The sequence below is a fragment of the Callospermophilus lateralis genome, chromosome 4 (assembly GCF_048772815.1).
Source record: "Callospermophilus lateralis isolate mCalLat2 chromosome 4, mCalLat2.hap1, whole genome shotgun sequence".
NCBI lineage: Eukaryota > Metazoa > Chordata > Mammalia > Rodentia > Sciuridae > Callospermophilus > Callospermophilus lateralis.
In genome coordinates, this window is record NC_135308.1 from 116,293,873 (window position 1) to 116,315,303 (window position 21,431).

The 21,431-nt window shown below is 36.9% G+C and overlaps 1 protein-coding gene across 3 annotated transcripts in view; it reads right to left on the reverse strand.

Annotated features, from left to right (window-relative positions):
* The window catches only part of C4H12orf56 (chromosome 4 C12orf56 homolog), an 85,375-nt gene that overhangs the window by 42,727 nt on the left and 21,217 nt on the right, over window positions 1-21,431 (reverse strand). For all 3 annotated transcript variants that reach the window (XM_076853070.1, XM_076853068.1, XM_076853069.1), the window contains exons 2-3: window positions 11,908-12,070; window positions 6,679-6,751 (exon numbers count right to left, since the gene is read on the reverse strand). In XM_076853070.1, the coding sequence (XP_076709185.1) occupies window positions 6,679-6,751; window positions 11,908-12,070 (236 nt within the window). The remainder of the gene's footprint in view (window positions 1-6,678; window positions 6,752-11,907; window positions 12,071-21,431) is intronic.

The following is a 21,431-nucleotide window of genomic DNA, read 5'->3' on the forward strand; positions in this document are numbered from 1 at the left end:
TGTGGCAGGAGGATTAAAAATTCAAAGCCAGCCTCAGCAAACCAAGGCACTAAGCAACTCAGTGAGACCCTGTCTCTAAATAAAATACAAACTAGGGCTGGGGATGTGGCTCAATGGTTGAATGCCCCTGAGTTCAATCCCCAGTACAGAAAGAAAGAAAGAAAGAAAAGAAGGAACTTATATTGCTGTTTCTATGTCACATGAAATCATTTGTCACGTGGCCTATCTTTCCGAATTTAGAGAGTATATCTGGGATTGTCGACCTTAAAATGTAAACTAGTGATGTACATAAAATTCACACAATTTCAGCTAATAGCTATCACACAGATCTTGCCCACATGGCCATCTCCACTAACAAGGATGTCTAGGAAGGCAAATGCTTTAAACTGAGCACATTACCATCCCAACCAAACTGAGATTCAGTTAATACAGAATTGGAGAATTTGTTTATTCTTTTCTCTCTGCCCCCTAGCTTTAGGGAATTCTTAAGAAAAACAAGATACATCTCTCCTAAAAAAACAATTTTGATGAAAAACCTGCTTGTGTTTTCTTTTGTAAAATCCATATGAATACATGGAACTATCCACTGATGGAGAGCTACCCTGAAGAGAGACCTAAATTTTAATCTTATCATCAGAGATTACAAGTCTGTTTTCTATCCCTTAGGTGTTTAAAGGCCTGCTGTTTATTATTACCTTGAAAAGTAATCATATTAATGTAGGTCTCATGTCCCAGGATAACAGCATCCTCCTTATGACTCGCAGCTTCTCATAATTAAGTCTAAAGCTTTGCACCTCAGAGGTGTTTCAAAGCTCTGCACATGGTAGCATCCTTTAGTCCTCTAATTAGTATTTTCTATCTCGACCTGCCCTTTGCTTAGACTCCTGATTCAGATGTTTAATTGTGGAGGTGACAGTGCTAGGAAACTAAAGGCTAGTAGGCCCAGCTCCCTCCCCACCTGCTTTACTTGGCAACTACTCCTCCGCTCCATACATGGGGTACGCAGAAGCTGCCATGTTTTTAAAGACCCTGATATCTTGTCTGTGGTGGATATTTTTAAACAGTGAGTCATTTATTCAATCTGGATAGTCAGAAACCTCTTCCAGGATTTTAAAATTTTGAGAAATAAAAATATGTGAGTTGGCCTATGTCTAATAGTGGGAGCTGCGGAGAACTTAAGACAGGTAGTTACTTACTTGTCTGACCCATGGAGGACAAGAGATTCAGTGAGAAAAAATGAAGCTGACTCACAAACATTAGAGGAGGAGACAGAGAGCTCTGTGCATTCAGCACCTAGTTCCAGCTGTGCCTAATGCAGCTTCATTCTTACCATTCCCACATCACCATGGTTTGGTTTCTAAACTTTGCTGATTTTGTTCACCATTGTTCATCTAAAATTGAACGTAAAGCCCAATAATTAGAATATGTCAGATTAGATAAATAGGCCTCCATGTATATCTATTTCCCTATTTATCTATATATCAGTCATCCACTATTGAATGAGTGTTGAATCACAGAAGTTGCTCCAGTAATTCCAATAAATCCCTCTTTTTAAAAAAAAAATTTTATTTATTCTACTTTGTTGTACATGACAGCAAAATGCATTTCAATTCATCGTATACAAATGGAGTGCAAGATTTCAGTTCTCTGGTTGTACATGGTGTAGAGATGCACCATTCATGCAGGCATACATGTAGGTAGGGTAATGATGCAAATTCCTCTTTTAACCCAAGCTAGGTTTCTGACAATTTTAACAGAGTTCTAACCTCCATGATAACCTAAAATAACTATTGCAACCATTCATTAGAAACCATTTATTTTTCTAAAGTGGAGGAAAACAATGAGACTCAGTATCAGTGTTCTAGAAAATTTGGGAACCATATGTCAAAATATGATGGCTGTCACTGGAACTGCCTCTCCCTTAACCCTCCCAGTCATGAAGGCCATGCTCAGAATTTCACGTAGTGCCCTGCTACTAGACAGAACCCTCTTCCAGAAGCTCAGAAATCACAACCTTGAGGACAACAGTAAAAATACATCAACATGGACTTCAAAACATGATTCATTATTACATGGATTTAGACCAGATCACATTCCTACAAGTCCATATAAGGTAAGCCAGGCTAGATTGTAAAGAACATGATCATTCATTCATTAAGTATCTATTATGTCCCAGGCACTAGGTCAACACCAGAAATGTTTCAGTGAACAACAGTATATAAGTCCCTATTCTCATGGAGCTTACATTTAGTGGGATGACAAACAACAATAAACATGTACTTGCAGCTTTCAAAAGTGCTATGAAATAAACTCACATAAAGAAAGCTGTACATTTTTTGTCAGATAGTGGTATACTCTTGACCAGGTGACCAGGCAAAACCTCTCGGACATGGGGTCATTTAAGCTAAGACCTGAAGGATAAGAAAGTGGGCCAAGGGGAAAGGAGAGCGCTTGGGCTGTGCTCTAGCCTTTGTGATAAGTGAGAGGTGAAGCTGGTGCAGTGTGTCAAGACTAGGTCTTGCAGGGATGTTTAGACAGTACAAGGTTTTATTTTTTTGTGTAATAGAATGCCATCATGGTCGTTATAAAAAGATCACTTTGGCTTTCAATGTAGATAATAGATAGTGAGGCAAAGGTGGGGTGGTACCAAGGAGGAGTAGTTAGAGGTGTTCAGTTGTGCAGGTGACAGATTATCATGGCCTATACCAGGATATCTGAAGTGGAAAGAGACAATTTAATGGATGGATAAGAAATACATTATGAGTATAGAACTCAGGAGTCTCAACAATCCAAGAGAAAATTGATGTCATTGTAGATTATCTACACCAGTAATTCCCAAACCTTTGTAGCTAGTTAACAGAATCATCTAGACCTGAAGAAGTCATGGCCTTTTGCAATTAATCCAAGTCGGCTTTATTTCCACACTCCAAATGACCTGGACTGCCTCCTCACATGGCCTCAAATGACCTGGGCTGCCTCCTCAGCATGTGTTAAGAGGGTAGACTAATCTCAAAGCAGTAACAACACTTAAGAAAGAACTGGGTGTCCCAGATTCGGATTTACTGGCAAGCAAATTCAAGTCCCTATAACCATTCTAACCTCAAACAGCAGGAAGGCTGGGGAAAATGAGCTCTTATATTCAATTGACTTCTCAAACTAAACTTGTTTTAGATATTTAACATTGTTAAGAAATTTTTTTAAGTGTGTGGTTTTGTCTTTTGTAAAAGGCAAAATAGTAGGTATCCATGAATTTTTCATAATTAGTGGGTCTTTCTGAGCTTTAGGATTATCTTCATTAACAGTCGGGAACTGACTTGGTAAACTGGCCTGAAAGAGCAGAGTCCTAAAGACAGAAGCCAAGAGGGTGTGGCTTTAGTTCCTCTTACTCCCCAGGTTCTCCAACAGTCCTCCCCAGAATAAGCCATGACAAATAAATATCTACACTACATAAAAGCAATGTAGTTGTGACCACTGAGGGAAAAAGAGCCGCCCCAAATAAACATATGCTCTAAGTAAATGAGTTCCCTAATCTCCCCTATTGCTACCCAAAGATCCTCTTTTATGGAAATTCCAGAATGACCCTGGGCTCCAGGAAGTATCTAATACTAGTCCAAATTCTTCCCCATATATACTAGTATAAGCTTAAAATTCTACTAGTTTTTCTTCTGCTTCCAGCAAAGATGAAGTAGTAGGGACCAAAAAAACACTCCCACCTGAAACAACCAAAAGAAACGAGACAAAGTATGCAAAAATAGCTTTCAAAAGACATCAGGCAGCCGGGTGTGGTTGGTGCAGGCCTGTAATCCCAGCAGCTCTGGAGGCTGAGACAGGAGAATCTCCCGTTCAAAGCCAGCCTGAGCAACAGGGAGGCGCTAAACAGCTCAGTGAGACCCTGTCTCTAAATAAAATACAAAATAGGGCTGGGGATGTGGCTCAGTGGTCGAGTGCCCTAGTTTATTGTCTTGAAAAAGTTTTCCAGACCACAGTTAGGGGAAGGGACAGATAGAGATATTGATTGTGGTGATAGTTTCATGGGTTTATATGACAAAACAGGTATACATAGTTTATTATATGTCAATTATACCTCAGCAGGGCTGTTAAAACCAAATCCCACTGAGAGGTAACCATTTTAAATCTGTATTATTATATTTTCATACTGTGTAGTTAGTAAAAACCCAGGCACAAAATCTTACAGGACCAGCAAGGATATTGACTAGGAAGTCAAGAGAAAGTATAAGGATGCAGGAAAGAGCGCAGGATGGAGGAAATGTTAACAAACTTGACCTCTTGACCAGTGTGTTGAGAGCTGGAGCCAGCAGGGGCAGTCACAGGAAAGGCATGGGGGTGACTTTAGTTGCCACCATAAATGGGCAGCATTACTGGCATTTAGTGGATAAGAGTCAGAGAAGCTTAATTCCCACAATGTGTGGGACCACTTCACATGACCATGAATGGTGCACCACGAAATGCCAATAACACCCCACTGGAAAATCTTAGTATAAAGAGTTCAGTTAGACTAGCTGTTGTCCCTTCCTTAATACCACCATTATCTTTATAATGTGTGTTTTGAGGTTTGCAATGCTAGCAGAATATTTATGAGTCAATTCTGTCATAGCCAATAAGATTTTCTGATGTTTTAGTTTCTATATAATCAGAACCTCCAAAGCCCTGAGAAAGCTGACAGAAACACAGAGAATGTTTCTATACCTAACTCTTTAAACACCTTTAGGAAAATTACAGTTATTGTAGCCAATTTTTGACCAGTTGTCTTGTCCAAAATAGTTAGTTGTAAGATTCTAAGATTAAATTTTTTTGTGTGGGGGTGGGAGCGGTGCTGGGGATGAAACTCAGGGCCTTATACATGCTAGACAAGCATTCTACCACTGAGCTAAATCCCCACAGCCCCAAAATAACTGTTTTTTTTTTTTTTTTTTTTTCTTTTTGAGATAGGGTTTTACTATGTTGTTGCACAGGTGGTCTTGAACTTCCAGACTCAAATGATCCTCCTGCTTCAGCCTCCTAAGTAGCTTGGACTATAGGAACATGCCACTGTGCTTGACTCCCAGACCCCAAATAAAGCATTTGAGGTTAAAATTCTATAAAGAAAAATGGTGATGTGTTCCCAGTAAGGGGGAAAAATTTGCAAACCATTTTTCATGCATGAGAAAAGAAGTTATAATACTTTAGGATTAGAAGAGAATTTATAGATCCTCTTGTTCAGTGACTGAAAGTGCAGTGAGAAAAGGCAAGCTTTTTCTAGCAACCTCAGCACGCAGCATGGTCACCACAGGCTTGTGAAGACTCCCCAGGCAGAACTTCACTTTTACTGCACAGCATTTTGCAGTGCTTTCCTAACATGGATCTCTCTCCTTGCCATGCCTCTCTTTCAGGACCCCAAATTAAACTCACTTTCTCCATGCCTACAAATCCCATGACAGACAGCTCTCAGAATCTTATGCTCTCCTCTTTTTTCTAATGTCTAGATTCATAATTATATAATAGTATCATTCTTGAAGTTATGCAACTTGGGAATCTCTTTACACCCAGATTTCTCTCTCTCAGTACAGACTGAAATTTTAACTTCAGATGAACTTCTCCACCAGAGGACACCCTCTAGGATCTCAGGCTTACTCTGTCTAAACCAGACCTTGGGCCTGATCCCTCTGCATTCTTATTTCTTTGCAAGGTATCACCATTCAGTCACCCCAGCTGCAAACCACAGTGGTTTCTCTCTCCATCTCTCCCATTTTTCAATCAACTGCAGTCTTGTAGATTCTGCCTTTGAAATGTTTATTCCTTCCATCCCTTTTTCTTTATTCTTGCTACCTCCACCCCAGTTCTGGTTCTCACTATTTCCCACCAGTCTTTGATCTTTCCTTGCTTCAAATTCATTTTAAGCACAACTGTTAGATTATTTTTTCTGTAGTAATGATTTCTATCATATCCTCCTGGTTGTACTTTGAATAGTTTTCTCAATTTCTATGAAATGAAATGTAAAATCTTCATCAGGCCTTTTAAGAACCTCCGAAGTATGGGCCCAGTTGCACTTTTCAAAGACTTCTAGACTGCTTACTGTTCCTAATATGTTTTCCATTTTTACCTTCCTTTAGTCTTAGTTTACACTATTCCCACCATTTGCTGTGTCCCATTCCATGTACACTATCCCTTTACGAACTGTCATCTGACATTCTGACTTCTCCCCAAACTGAATATAATCTTTACCCTTTAAATCTTTAAATCTCTTTGACACTGCTCCAACTCTTTTAGGACCCTTAGCATGTTTATGTTGTATTATATTTGTGCAAATGTTACATCCTGGTTAGGGTTCATTTCTGAAGGATAGAAATTATACTTTACTCATCCGTGTACTCATCATAGAGCCTAACATTGTGTCCTGCACAGACCCAGAACTCAATCAGTGTTTTTAAATTCAGTTTTAATTATTTATTTATTTATATTATAGACCTTTATATAGTCCATGGAAATTAGAAAAAAATATATTCTTTTGCATTTGAATTCAGGAGAAAGTTCTCTCAAAATACCTTCTTCATCATTACACGTATGAGATATATAGAACTCAGTTCAAAGCCATTAGAGAAAAAGCAAAAAGAAAAACAAATTGCAATATGAAATAACTTTTGACTAGCAAGTTAAAAACACTCTAAACAACAATCTCACCTGAGAGAGGATTCATTCAGACTTCTACATTTTTTGCTTCTCCAAAATATAAGGCCATTATTCTCTTCCTTGACTTAAAAAAATTAAAAAGGCATTTGATTATTAATTAAACAAGTTGATTGGATTTACAAAGAAAACCTAGCCACATGTCTTGATTTGGTGACTATTCATAAATCCCCATCAAAACTTGCAAGTTGTCCAAGAATATAGTTGGGCACCCTGATAGAGCAAAAAACCTTCAGCTCTGATATTAAAATGTGCTCAAATTCAGACCTTTCCCATAATTGTCTATGTGAACTTTAAAGTTACTTTGTTGCTCTAGCCTCAGTATCTTAATTTGCAAAATTAGGGCACATCCTGAATAGAACTCCTGTATCTCAGGAAATAATACCAAGAATGGAAAAATGGTATGACATCAAATTAAAAATCTTCTGTACAGCAGAGGAAACAACAATATGAAGAGAGAGCTTCATGTTGGGTTAGGGTTAGGATTAGCTCAGTAGAACTGGTCACATTTCAAGTACTCAGTGGCCACAGATAGTATTATTATACATAATCATGCTAGAAATAAAACATTTCTATTATATACCTGAAATGAGTATTTAATAACCCAATCTACGAAAGACCTTGAACAACTAATACAGCTCACTACTTTCATTCTGCTCCCATCAGTACTGTCCATTTAAAGTTTTCTATAGTTTGGATCTGGAATGTCTCCCAATGGCCCACTGTGTTAAAGGATGCATCCCCAGCTCATGGCATTGTTGGAAGGTGGTGAAACATTTGAAGTGTGGGGCTAATAGTAGGACATTAGGTATCAAGGACATGTCCTTGAAGAGAATATTAGAACCCCAGCCTCTTTCTTCCTCTTTACCACCATGAGGTAAGCAGCTTGTTTTACTATGTGCTCCCCTCCATGACATGCTATCTTGTCACAGGCCCATAAGCAACAGTGTCAACTGTCCATAGTTGAAACCTCCAAAACTGTGAGCCAAAATAATTCTTTCCTCCTGCTATGATTTATATCAGGTGTTTGTTATAGTAAAAGCTAATCAACGGAGTTTAAAAGCCACCTTTTTCATAAAATGTAAAAAGTATGACTCAAAGTGCTAACCATACCCCATATAAGAACACATGTATACTAAAAAAAAAAAATCCTTTTCTCTATATTTCTGAAAAAGTTGGACCTAATTGGGAATCCTGTGAAAGTGTGATCATTTAAACTAAGTATTGTTACTACAAATGACTTGCAATTTTGAACTTACTTTGCTCAGATGATTGAGTTGACTGGTGTGTGGACACTTCTGCCATATGACAAAAATATTCCCTAGGCTTTCACCCAAGAGGCTTGGAGTCAGTCTTAATAATTATCTTTATTTAAATACTCAGTAGTTAATGCTTGGTGCTTCTCTAGGCATGATATCATCCTTATTAACATTAAGGATTTCGGTAATGACAATAAAATAGATTTGAGCCTGTATCTTGCTTCAGGATCACATATTACAAAATGTCTAGAGGGTGAACCATGGGGTCCTATGCAATATCTAAACCAAGGAACCAAGAGTTTTGAGGAAAACAAAATACAGCACACATCACTACTGGAATGATGGGAAAAGGTTTTCTTCTTCTTCTTCTTCTTCTAATATGTGCTATGGCTCCATGTAATCATGATAGTTTTGTGTTTCAAAAGCTCCTGCAGAAAAGTATCAGATGGTGCTTTTGGGTATGAAAGTAAAGAGGTAGCAAAAGGTGTGATCTATGTATGTACACAGATAAATTCTTCATTGCTTTAACATCATTTGCAAGGTTTCTAGGAATTTAACTTTCATAAAACCTATATATATTGTACTGTATTCTTTCAATGTGTATTTTGATGTTCCTATATATGTTGGGAGGGGAAAGCCAAGAATAATTATGCTTGTGAACAAGGGTAAATATGCATTTAAGGCAACTAACACCAGTTGCACACCCTAATTAGTGCAACAAGAGACCTGGTAAGCAACCAGGGATTTGATAAGCCTACTAATTACAACAACTTTTACAAACAGTTTCCATGCCCTAGCATGTCAGTGTGGAGAAGTGCTTATCCATAAAAGTATACAAATAAAATTTGCCCACATTTTGTAGCTCTTCAATAATCCAAGAGGCTCTGAGTTTGACCAGAAGTGAAGTCTAGTGAACAATGAAAGACTAATAAAGGCTAGTCTGCCCTCACTGGCTAGACACCAGAAGTAGAAGGGCTTATCCATGTGCCCCCATGAACATTTATTCTTCCATTCTTCTATGCAAAGGAATCAATCCTGATGGCAGACTCCCTTAAGTCAGCCATCCGGCTGTGTGCCCAATCCTGGCCATAACATTCCAGGTAATACAGTGACTACAGAGATGAGGAAATTGAGGTTCAAAAGTTTAAGTGATATGCAGAAGATCACAGTCAGGAGATGTAAGAACCAGGATTTAGACCTGGCTTAGCCAAGTCCAAGTTCATGCTCTGTTTCTCTGCTTTTCACTAATTCCCAGTCATAGGGGTAGACACCTTAAAGGACTCTCATATATTTCTAGGTACATCTATATCTATATATCTTTATCTCTAAATAACTGACTATTTTTATTCACAACACTTTGACATCAAATTAGTGAGGTTGTTTACCTTCACCCAAAAACCAATCCTTCAATTCTCTGAACACCAAATGGTGGTCCTATAATTCAATTCAGTTCTGAAACTAACTATCTGGAATTAGCATACACCAGATAGGTTAAGGACTCAGTCCCAAAAGACTGTCCCCACTTCAGATGGGTGTTCCCCCCTGAAGAGGGCCAGAGTAAGTCATTTCTAAATAATCCACATTAGCATATTGGCCATTTTGACCAGATAGTGCTTGAAAAATAGCAGATGTGCGAAGGGCTCACTGACCTACTTTAAAGTTGGGACATAAATTTCCCATGAAAAAAAATTTAACCTTGCTACCCTACCCCATACCTAGAAAAGAACATTCTTATCCCTAGAGATAGGGAGCTGACACTAAGAAGAATCTGCACAAACTTAGTAAAATAACCTTTATCTTTCATTAGATTCCCCTATATATTTTCTGGTCACTTTTCCTCCTGACAACAGCACCTAGCTAAATAAAACCCCTTTGATTTGTCTTTTCACAGCTCCACAATTTATCACTCTTTGTCAAGATAGTATATAAGCTTTTAGGTCTGTCTTCTTTGGGGGGTCTCCATTTCTCTTCTATGAATCTTCCATTGCCATGTAAAATGATTAACATCAAATTAAACTTGCATGTTTTTCTCCTGTTAATCTGCCTCTTGTTGATTCTCAAAGCCAACCACAGAGAATAGAGAAAAAGTCTTTCTTTTCCCATGCAACCCTCCACCTCAGGTTCAATAATTTGCAAAAACAGTTCATGAAACTCAAGAAAGTGCTTTACTTACTATTACCAGTTTATTAGGAAGGATGCAAATCCCAAGCAGCCAAATGGAAGAGATACACAGGGCAACATGTTGGGGGTGGGGGTTCAAAGCCTCCCTGCCTTCTCCCAGCACACCCCTCTCAATGACTTCCATGTGTCACCAACCTGGAAGCTCTCCAAACCCAGTTGGCTTTCCAAACCCCATCATTCAGGAGTTTTTTTGTGGAAATTTCATTAGGTAGGCAGTGATTGATTAAATCATAGGCCACTGATGATTAACTCAGTCTCTAGACCTTCTCCCCTCACTGGAGGTCAGGGTAGGAGTGAAGGTGGAAAAGGACTGAAAATTCCAATTCTCTAATCACATAGTTAGTTCCTCAGACAGCCAGCCTCAATCCTGAAGCTACCAAGAAGCTAACCAAGTGCCACTTCATTAACTTGAACTCAGGTATCATTGAAAGGAGTTTGTTATGAGTAACAGTATTCCAATCAGGCCCACTACTTGGGAAATTGCAAGGATCTTCAAAGCTCTGTATCAGGAACAGAGGGCAAAGACCAAATACACAATTCTTATTGTACCAATCTCTCTCTCTCTCTCTCTTTCTCTCTCTCTCTCTCTCTCTCTCTGAAGACCATGAAAACAAACACTGTTATTGAACTATATATTATATTCTACATTTATCCACTTTTCCTTGGAGTTTTTAAACTTCTTCACAAGAAAAGCCCCAAATGTGAAACATAAGGATGGCAGTTCTGGTAGCATCAGGTGAATGCCAGGAGCCCTGACTCCTTGTCCTCCCCTTCTCTCCCCACTGCACCATCGTCCTTCCAGCTGTCTTTGGGCACAACAGGAAATCACCAGCAACAGACACTGAGTTCTTTAAGGACAAGATTGATGTAGTCATGTATTATAGTTGTTGGGTGGTGACAAAGATTCTTTCCTTGACCAAACGCTCCTCAGATTCTTCTAAGCTTTTCAACTAGGCCTCAACTTTTAGACTTCTATATTCTCTGCATTGTTCAGTTTTAGCTAAACTGTAGAGTTATATATACTAAGGTCTCCTTTTCCCTATTTCAGTACTCCTGAGTAAAATCTGTTTTTACTATCTTAACTACTATTCAGCTCTGGTTTTCCTTGATAGTGAAGATTCCTAACAAATATTTCTGAATGAAAAATAAGTGCTCTTGATAGCCATAACTATTTGGGCAGAACCTCATGGCTTTCCTTGATGGCTATAGAGGCAACTATCAAGGAGTATCCTAGAGGAAAGTTCACATTCCTTCAGGTTTCTCACTGTACTTCTTTACCAGGTTTGTTGTTGTTAAAACCTGTAGATGTCAATATGATTATTAAAATGAAATAAGAACTGACCAGATGGAATCTAAATTATAACTCATTCTTTAAAACAAACAAACAAACAAAAGAAAAACTTGGGGCTAGGGATGTGGCTCAGTGGTAGAGTGCACACCTAGCATGCATAAGGCACTGGGTTTGATCCTCAGCACCACATAAAAATAAAAAATAAAGATATTGTGTCTACCTAAAACTAAAAAAAAAAAAAAAGAAAAAAAAGAAAAAACTTACTGAATACAGTTCTCTTTCCTCCTTTATCCTTTTGTCCTGCCTTATTTCCTTTCTCCCTCCAAGCTTTCTTTCCTTTCCACATACCCTAAATTTATTGCAAATTGTGCCCAACCACTGAGCTGCTGATAATGGATTAGTCAGTTCATCTTCAATTTACAGAACATTGGGTAGCTTTTCTACCTCATAAAGAAACTGATCTTACATCATTTTGAGAAATACATTCCATACCTTTTTTGTTGTTAGCATTGGCATGATGAAATGGAATTATGAATTTCCTGACACCTTTTGATTTTTCACACTCTTTTTTCAAAACAGTTGAAGAATAGATGATACGAATGTGTTGGTTGATTTCTCTATCAGGTGAACTCAAAAATTCTGGGTAATCATCAACCTGAAAAATAAAAGTTATCAAACTCATTGAAGACAAATGTAACTACTTACCCATTTGGGAATAATAAGTCCCCCAAAGGTAAAGGTAAATTTAAACTGCATTCTTTCTTTTCATATTTCCACTGGTACAAATAAGTAGTAAAATGCTTTCATTTGTTAAAGTATATCCCACTCCACTTTTCATTTTGAAAATAGATCTCAAAATATATAATTAATTGGGTTTAAAATAGGATTTTTCTACATAGCAGCCAACATCCTGCAACAGTCTACAGAGATTCTGTAAGTACAAACATCACTATGGGAACTTTTGGAAATGTGTTCTACTTCTTCCAAAGTGCTGTTTTCTAATTTTGATTTAAAAAGAAAAAGGTCTCAATAAATACTGAGGACTTTTAGATGTTCTTTCAATAACTTACTTCCTTTTTAATGAAAGAAAGCAACAATATCTGATTGGAAATCTAAGAGTAAATCTAGAGAACCATACAGGCATACTTCAAACATTAATTCAACAATCAGGAGAGATTCCACTATAGCCTTTTTCAAGAACTTAAAATTCAGATAAAAATATTTCACCATTTCATCTTTCTCTTTGTCACAAAGAGACAAATACCAAATAATTATAACAATTTAAAATTCTAATTCAGAGTAATTGAAGAAAAATAGATCAATGAAAACTTATCAGGATCTACTTAAATTTAATATATAAAAATTACTTTCAAGGTATACCTCAGTGTTAGATGAAAGGCCCTGAGTTTGATCCCCAGCACTGCAAAATATATATATATATCTATAATAAATACATCATATATAAATATATATTAAAAACAAAATATATAAATATATCTTTATAAATAAACATACATTTTTTTCAAAATATAGAAAATAATTCAGAGTTAATGAAACATAGCCCAGTTGATGTGCTTTATTTATTTTTTTTATTGGTTGTTCAAAACATTACATAGCTCTTGACATATCATATTTCATACATTTGATTCAAGTGGGTTATGAACTCCCATTTTTACCCCGTATATAGATTGCAGAATCATATTGGTTACACATTCACGTTTTTACATATTGCCATACTAGTGACTGTTGTAATCTGGTATCTTTCTTATCCTCTACTATCCCCCCTCCCCTCCCCTCCCATCTTCTCTCTCTATCCCATCTACTGTAATTCATTTCTCTCCCTTGATTTTTTTCCCCTTTCCCCTCACATCCTCTTATATGTAATTTTGTATAACAATGAGGGTCACCTTCCATTTCCATGCAATTTCCCTTCTCTCTCCCTTTCCCTCCCACCTCTTGTCCCTGTTTAATGTTAATCTTTTTCTCATGCTCTTCCTCCCTGCTCTGTTTTTAGTTGCTCTCATTATATCAAAGAAGACATTTGGCATTTGTTTTTTAGGGATTGGCTAGCTTCACTTAGCATAATCTGCTCTAATGCCATCCATTTCCCTGCAAATTCCATGATTTTGTCATTTTTTTAGTGCTGAGTAATACTCCATTGTGAATAAATGCCACATTTTTTTTATCCATTCATCTATTGAAGGGCATCTGGGATGGTTCCACAGTCTAGCTATTGTGAATTTTGCTGCTATGAACATTGATGTAGCAGTATTCCTATAGTACGCTCTTTTATTTAAGGACTTCAGGTAATAGTCCGAGAAGGGGAATAGCTGGGTCAAATGGTGGTTCCATACCCAGCTTTCCCAGGAATCTCCATACTGCTTTCCAAATTGGCCGCACCAATTTGCAGTCCCACCAGCAATGTACAAATGTACCCTTTTCCCCACATCCTCGCCAGCATTTGTCGTTGTTTGACTTCATAATGGTTGCCAATCTTGTTGGAGTGAGATGGTATCTTAGGGTGGTTTTGATTTGCATTTCTCTGACTGCTAGAGATGGTGAGCATTTTTTCATGTACTTGTTGATTGATTGTATATCCTCCTCTGAGAAGTGTCTGTTCAGGTCCTTGGCCCATTTGTTGATTGGGTTATTTGTTTTCTTATTGTTTAATTTTTTGAGTTCTTTGTATACTCTGGATATTAGGGCTCTATCTGAAATGTGCGGAGTAAAGATTTGTTCCTAGGATGTAGGCTCCCTATTTACCTCTCTTATTGTTTCTCTTGCTGAGAAAAAACTTTTTAGTTTGAGTAAGTCCCATTTGTTGATTTTTGTTTTTAACTCTTGTGCTATGGGTGTCCTATTAAGGAATTTGGAGCCCGAGCCCACAATATGTAGATCGAAGCCAACTTTTTCTTCTATCAGACGCAGAGTCTCTGATTTGATATCAAGCTCCTTGATCCATTTTGAGTTAACTTTTGTGCTAGTGAGAGAAAGGGATTCAGTTTCATTTTGTTGCATATGGATTTCCAGTTTTCCCAGCACCATTTGTTGAAGATGCTATCCTTCCTCCATTGCATGCTTTTAGCCCCTTTATTGAATATAAGATAGTTGTAATTTTGTGGGTTGGTTTCTGTGTCCTCTATTCTGTACCATTGGTCCACCCGCCTGTTTTGGTACTAGTACCATGCTGTTTTTGATACTATTGCTCTGTAGTACAGTTTGAAATCTGGTATCACTATACCTCCTGATTCACACTTCCTGCTTAGAATTGCTTTTGCTATTCTGGGTCTTTTATTTTTCCATATGAATTTCATGATTGCTTTATCTATTTCTACAAGAAATGCCGTTGGGATTTTGACTGGCTTTGCATTGAACCTATAGAGAACTTTTGGTAATATCGCCATTTTCATGATGTTAGTTCTGCCTATCCATGAACAGGGTATATTTTTCCATCTTCTAAGATCTTCTTCTATCTCTCTCTTTAGGGTTCTGTAGTTTTCATTGTATAAATCTTTCACCTCTTTTGTTAGGTTGATTCCCAAGTATTTTATTTTATTTTATTTTATTTTTGAGGATATTGTGAATGGGGTGGTTTTCCTCATTTCCAGTTCAGAAGATTTGTCGCTGATATACAGGAATGCCTTTGATTTATGTGTGTTGATTTTATATCCTGCCACTTTGCTGAATTCATTTATTAGCTCTAGTAGTTTCTTTGTAGACCCTTTTGTGTCTTCTAGGTATAGGATCATATCATCCGCAAATAGTGATAATTTAAGTTCTTCTTTTCCTATCTTAATGCCTTTAATTTCTTTTGTCTGTCTAATTGCTCTGGCCAGTATTTCGAGAACTATACTGAATAGAAGTGGTGAGAGAGGGCATCCCTGTCTTGTTCCAGATTTTAGAGGGAATGCCTTCAGTTTTTCTCCATTTAGAATGATGCTAGCCTGAGGCTTAGCATATATAGCTTTTACAATGTTGAGGTAAGTTCCTGTTATCCCTAGTTTTTCTAGTGTTTTGAATATAAAGGGATGCTGTACTTTGTCGAATGCTTTTTCTGCATCTATCGAGATGATCATATGGTTCTTATCTTTAAGTCTACTGATGTGGTGAATAACGTTTATTGATTTCCATATATTGAACCAGCCTTGCATCCCAGGGATGAATCCTACTTGATCATGGTGCACGATCTTTTTGATATGTTTTTGTATCCGATTTGCCAGAATTTTATTGAGGATTTTTGCATCTAAATTCATTAGGGATATTGGTCTGTAGTTTTCTTTCTTTGAGGTGTCTTTATCTGGTTTGGGAATCAGGGTGATATTGGCCACATAGAATGAATTTGGAAGTTCTCCCTCTTTTTCTATCTCCTGAAATAGATTGTGGAATATTGGTATTAGTTCTTCTTTAAAGTTCTTGTAAAACTCTGCTGTATATCCATCCGGTCCTGGGCTTTTCTTGGTTGGTAGTCTTTTGATGGCTTCTTCTATTTCCTCACTTGATATTGGTCTGTTTAGGTTGTTTATATCTTCCTGACTCAATCTGGGTAGTTCATATGTCTTAAGGAATTTATCGATGCCTTCACTATCTTCTATTTTATTAGAGTACAGGGTTTCAAAATGATTTCTAATTATCTTCTGTATTTCTGAATTGTCTGTTGTGATGTTGCCTTTTTCATCCCGTAAACTAGTAATTTGGGTTCTCTCTCTTCTTCTCTTTGTTAGCGTAGCTAGTGGTCTATCAATCTTATTTATTTTTTCAAAGAACCAACCTTTACTTTTGTCAATTTTTTCGATTGTTTCTTTTGTTTCGATTTCATTGATTTCAGCTCTAATTTTAATTATTTCTTGCCTTCTACTGTATTTGCTGCTGATTTGTTCTTTTTTTTTCTAGGCTTCGAGGTGTAGTGTGAGGTCATTTATTTGTTGGCTTTTCCTTCTTTTAAGGAATGAGCTCCATGAAATGAATTTTCCTCTTAGTACTGCTTTCATAGTGTCCCAGAGATTTCGATATGTTGTGTCTGAGTTTTCATTTACCTCTAAGAATTTTTTAATTTCCTCTTTGATATCTTCTATAACCCTTTGTTCATTCAGTAGCATATTGTTTAATCTCCATGTGATGTAGGATTTTTCCTTTCTCATTTATTATTGATTTCCAATTTCATTCCATTATGATCAGATAAAATGCATGGTAGTATCTCAACTCCTTTGTAATTGCTAAGATTTGCCCTCTGACATAATATATGGTCTATTTTTGAGAAGGATCCATGTGCTGCTGAGAAGAACATGTATCCGCTTGATGTTGGGTGGTATATTCTGTATATATCAATTAAGTCTAAGTTATTAATTGTATTATTGAGCTCTATGGTTTCTTTATTCAACTTTTGTTTGGAAGATCTGTCCAGTGGTGAGAGAGGTGTGTTAAAATCTCCCATGATTATTGTGTTGTGGTCTATTTGACTCTTGAACTTGAGAAGAGTTTGTTTGATGAACATAGCTGCACCATTGTTTGGGGCATATATATTAATGATCGTCAAGTCTTGTTGGTGTATGGTTCCCTTGAGCAGTATGTAATGTCCTTGTTTATCCCTTTTGATTAACTTTGGCTTGAAGTCTATTTTATTTGATACAAGTATGAACACCCCTGCTTGCTTCTGGAGTCCGTATGAGTGATATGATTTTTCCCAACCTTTCACCTTCAGTCTGTGTATGTCTTTTCCTATCAGATGAGTCTCCTGTAGGCAGCATATTGTTGGATCTTTTTTTTTTTAATCCATTCTACTAGCCTATGTCTTTTGATTGGTGCATTTAAGCCATTAACATTTAGGGTTACTATTGAGATATGGTTTGTATTTCCAGCCATATTTGGTTATGTATGTTACTTAACATGATTTGTTTTTCCTCTATGCTTAGTTTTGAGGATGTGCTTTAATTAATAATGACATTTTATAGTTAGTAAAGGAATTCTCTTGTGCATAGGAGTATTCAAAAATGCCTTAACTTATTTCAAACTTTCATTCTCTAGAATTTTTAAATGCCTTTTTATTATATATGATCATTTTAAATAAAAATAGAAAATGTATGTAAAAACAGAGAAGAAAATAGAAAACCATTATATATAATTCCACCCCACACCCCAGTACTTGGGATTGGGGGATTGGACCCAAGGCACTCTACCACTGAGCTACATCCCTAGCCTTTTTAAAACTATTATTATTTAATTTTGAGATGGCATAATGATTGAATTGATGAAGCTGGTATTGAACTTGCAATCCTCCTGCGTCAGCTTCCTGAGTAGCTGGAATTACAGGAATGTATGACCACAGTTGTATTTTATAATATCTCAGATTGAAGATAATTTAAATCCTTGAACTGATATTAAATTAAGTTACTTAAAGTACAATCATAAGATACCAAGATAATTTCTACGAGAAAATACTGAAACATTGGCTACTTAAGTATAATTTTAAGTATATATACTTCTGCTTCTTATTTTTATATTTATAGAGAAGCTATGTTTTGGCCATTTTAATGTATGTGCTTCTCTACAGTGGTTCCACTCTTGCAAAAGAGGTTTTTTGTTTTTGTTTTTGTTTTTAGCTATAACCCTCAGCCCTGAAAGCAGGTTACTTTTTACATCCATTTTTTAAAATATTTTTTAGTTGTCAATGGACCTTTATTTTATTTATTTATAAGCAGTGCAGAGAATCAAACCCAGTGCCTCACACATGGTAGCACGTGCTCTACCATTGAGCCACAACCCCAGCCCCTTCTACATTCATTTTTAAATGTTTTGTTGCCAAAATTCATATGCAGCAAAATGAACACACACAAAAAAAACAAAAAACCCAATCAGTAAATGGGCTAAGGAGCTGAACAGACACTTCTCAGAAGATATACATTCAATCAACCAATATTTGAAAAAATGTTCAACATCTCTAGTAAATAGAGAAATGCAAATCAAAACTATTCTAAGATCTCATCTCACACCACTCAGAATGGCAGTTATCAAGAATACAGACAACAATCTGTTGGTGAGGATGTGGGAGGAAAGGCACACTCATACGTTAGTGAAGGGAGTGCAAATCAGTCCAACCAATCTGGAAAGCAGTATGGAGATTCCTTAGAAAACGTGGAATGGGGGCACTGGGATCGTGGCTCAGTGGTAGTGTGCTTGCCTAGCATGTGTGAGGCACTGGGTTCCATTCTCAGCACCACATACAAATAAATAAAATAAAGGTCCATCAACAACTAAAAAATATTAAAAAAAAAAAAAGAAAGAAAGAAAAAGAAAAAGAAAACTTGGAATGGAATGACCATTTGACCCAGCTATCCCACTCCTAGGTCTATACCCAAAAGACTTAAAATCAGCAACTATAGTAATGCAGCCACATCAATGTTCATAGAAGCTCAATTCACAATAGCTAAACTGGAAGCAAGCTAGATGCCCTACAATAGATGAATGGATAAAGAAACTGTGGTATACATACACAATGGAATATGACTCGGCATTAAAAGAGAATAAAATAATGGCATTTGCAGGTAAATGGATGGAGCTGGAGAATATCATGCTAAGCAAAGTTAGCCAATCCCCAAAACACAAACGCCAAATGTTCTCTCTGATAAACGGATGCTGATCCATAAAGCGGGGAGGGGGCATGGGAAAAATGGAGGAACTTTGGGCAAAGGGGAGGGAGGAATGGGGGCAGGAAAGATGGTGGAATGATATGAACATCATTACTCTAGGTACATGTATGACTGCACATATGGTGTGACGCTACATCATGTACAACCAGAGAAATGAAAAGTTGTGCTGCATTATGTAAAATGAATCAAAATGCATTCTGCTCTCATATATACCTAATTAAAATTAATTAATTAGTTAAATTTAAAAAATGTTTTGTTGCCACTTTGACTATACAGGTAATGAAATATCATTTCTCAGGTATCCATTGCTTTCTCTTAACCAAGAGTCCAAATTTATTCTGATAACCTCTGAACTTTTACCTTCCCCAAGTCAGATTCTAATTATAAGAAATTAATATATAAAATTTTCAGGATATCTTTTACCTCTAAAATATCCTAGAGATTTTCTGAAGGGCTCCTAAGAAAATCACAAAGACTCTTTCTTTCACCTTATAAAAAGAGAAGTGCTAGAAACAGGCTTATTTGATCTATTTACAATTGTAAATTCCATGGAAAGAGTTGTTAAGTCAGAAGAGAAGCTCAGCCTTCCTTAGGTTTAATTTGTATAGTTAAGTTGTGATAGTATAAGTATTTTAGAAATTGCATGTTTTATGGGAAATCTCTGGGGATTTGCTAATGTTCTTGCCGCCCATTTGTCAGGATCATGGTGGTGCTTTGCTTCACCATATTAGACAACTGGAATGCATGCTATCAGTCATAATTTCAGTCATGCAGAATGCTGACTTGGCCACAGCCTTGCTTTTAATTTGCATACACCATTTTCTATACTAGTAAATTTTTTGAGGGATCATTTTGATCTTATTAATGTAGTTAGTGAAAAATACAAATATCAAATTCCTTCTTCAACTCTATTTATATTCTTTTCTTATGCTTATTCCATTCTTGGCTTATATAAATGTTGTATCTTAGTATTATTATGTCATGTCTCATTGTAAATTATGTTCATTTATTTTTATAAATCAGATGTAACATTTACTGATTTCTTTGAAAACAGGCTTACTGACTGTCCTTAAAGATATTTTTAAAATGTTTTTGCAAATTTATTATATTTGCTCTGCATGACACAGGAATACCCAAATTTTCCTGTCAGTTGCCTTAATCTTATTATGACCCTCTTCAAAACTTTCACAATTAAATGTTCTCAGAAATAAACTAACCACAGTCATTTGAATTCTCTGACTTTTACAGATCATTTTGGTTTTACTCTAATGCTGGCTTGAGGGTTCACCTCTAAGCAAAAGATCACTTGTCTTCAACAAAGGATGGTCACAAAGTCTCCTGGAAAAGGATTAAACCAGTACTTTAAACTACTAACACTTCAAAGCTGTGAGGACATTGCTTAGACATGTCTCAGACCACACCTGAGTCAGGCTGTCTAGCACTGTATTTAGGTCAACGAGTAGATGACTTCATGAGACTTCTAACTCAAGATTCAGCAGAGCAAGAATTAACTTTATAGAGTGAAGGAAGTTGAAAAAGAAAATTTTATTGTGGTTGTTTGGTTCGTCATAAAGTTATGAATAATGTAGCCAGAGCATAAGGATACTGGAAATTGAAATATTATTGATATTGTTTTAGTGTTCTATTCTGGGGACATAAAAGGAAGCTGTTTCTTAAATTATAATCCATATGTAATCCATTCTGCTTTTGAAAACTGAAAATTTTTAAATATCTGATTTTCATTTGCTCTCCAAAATACAGAAACTTGTACTATATTCAGAAAGAATCTGCCTTCCTTGTTATAACAGGACATAATTGGCCACAATGACTGTATAACCAATGGCTTACATGAAATATCATATATAAGAAGGTTGTTAATGTAGCAAGGAAGAGCAAGCCACATTAAGATCAAACGTTGCTGGTTCTTATGAAGCCAGTGCCTACAAACCCCTCTGCCCACCACCACCCAGAAAATAGCCCTCATATTTGCTTAAAGAGTCCCAGCCTTACAAAGTGAGACATTTTTAGAACCTCAAGAAGAAACTTGGGGGACTCCAAGATGGCTGCAAATACAGTGCATCACACCCCGTGTACCGCGCCACTGCGCAGGTGAATAACGACTTAGAACGACAAAAAACTATCTTGTTAGGAACTTACAGCAAAATGGGGGTGCACTGAAACCTAGAGGAAGGATTTCCAGCACCGAGGTCTGGTAATTGAGTCTCAAACACAAGCCAACTGTGCGACCGGAGATCCGGGCTGACTGATCCACGCGGCCCACCCCACGGCTACAGATGGCGGGGCACCACCGAGAAGCAACCAGCAAGCAGGGAGAAACGTAGCTGCGGATTCTGTGGAATCCTGCCGGCTGAG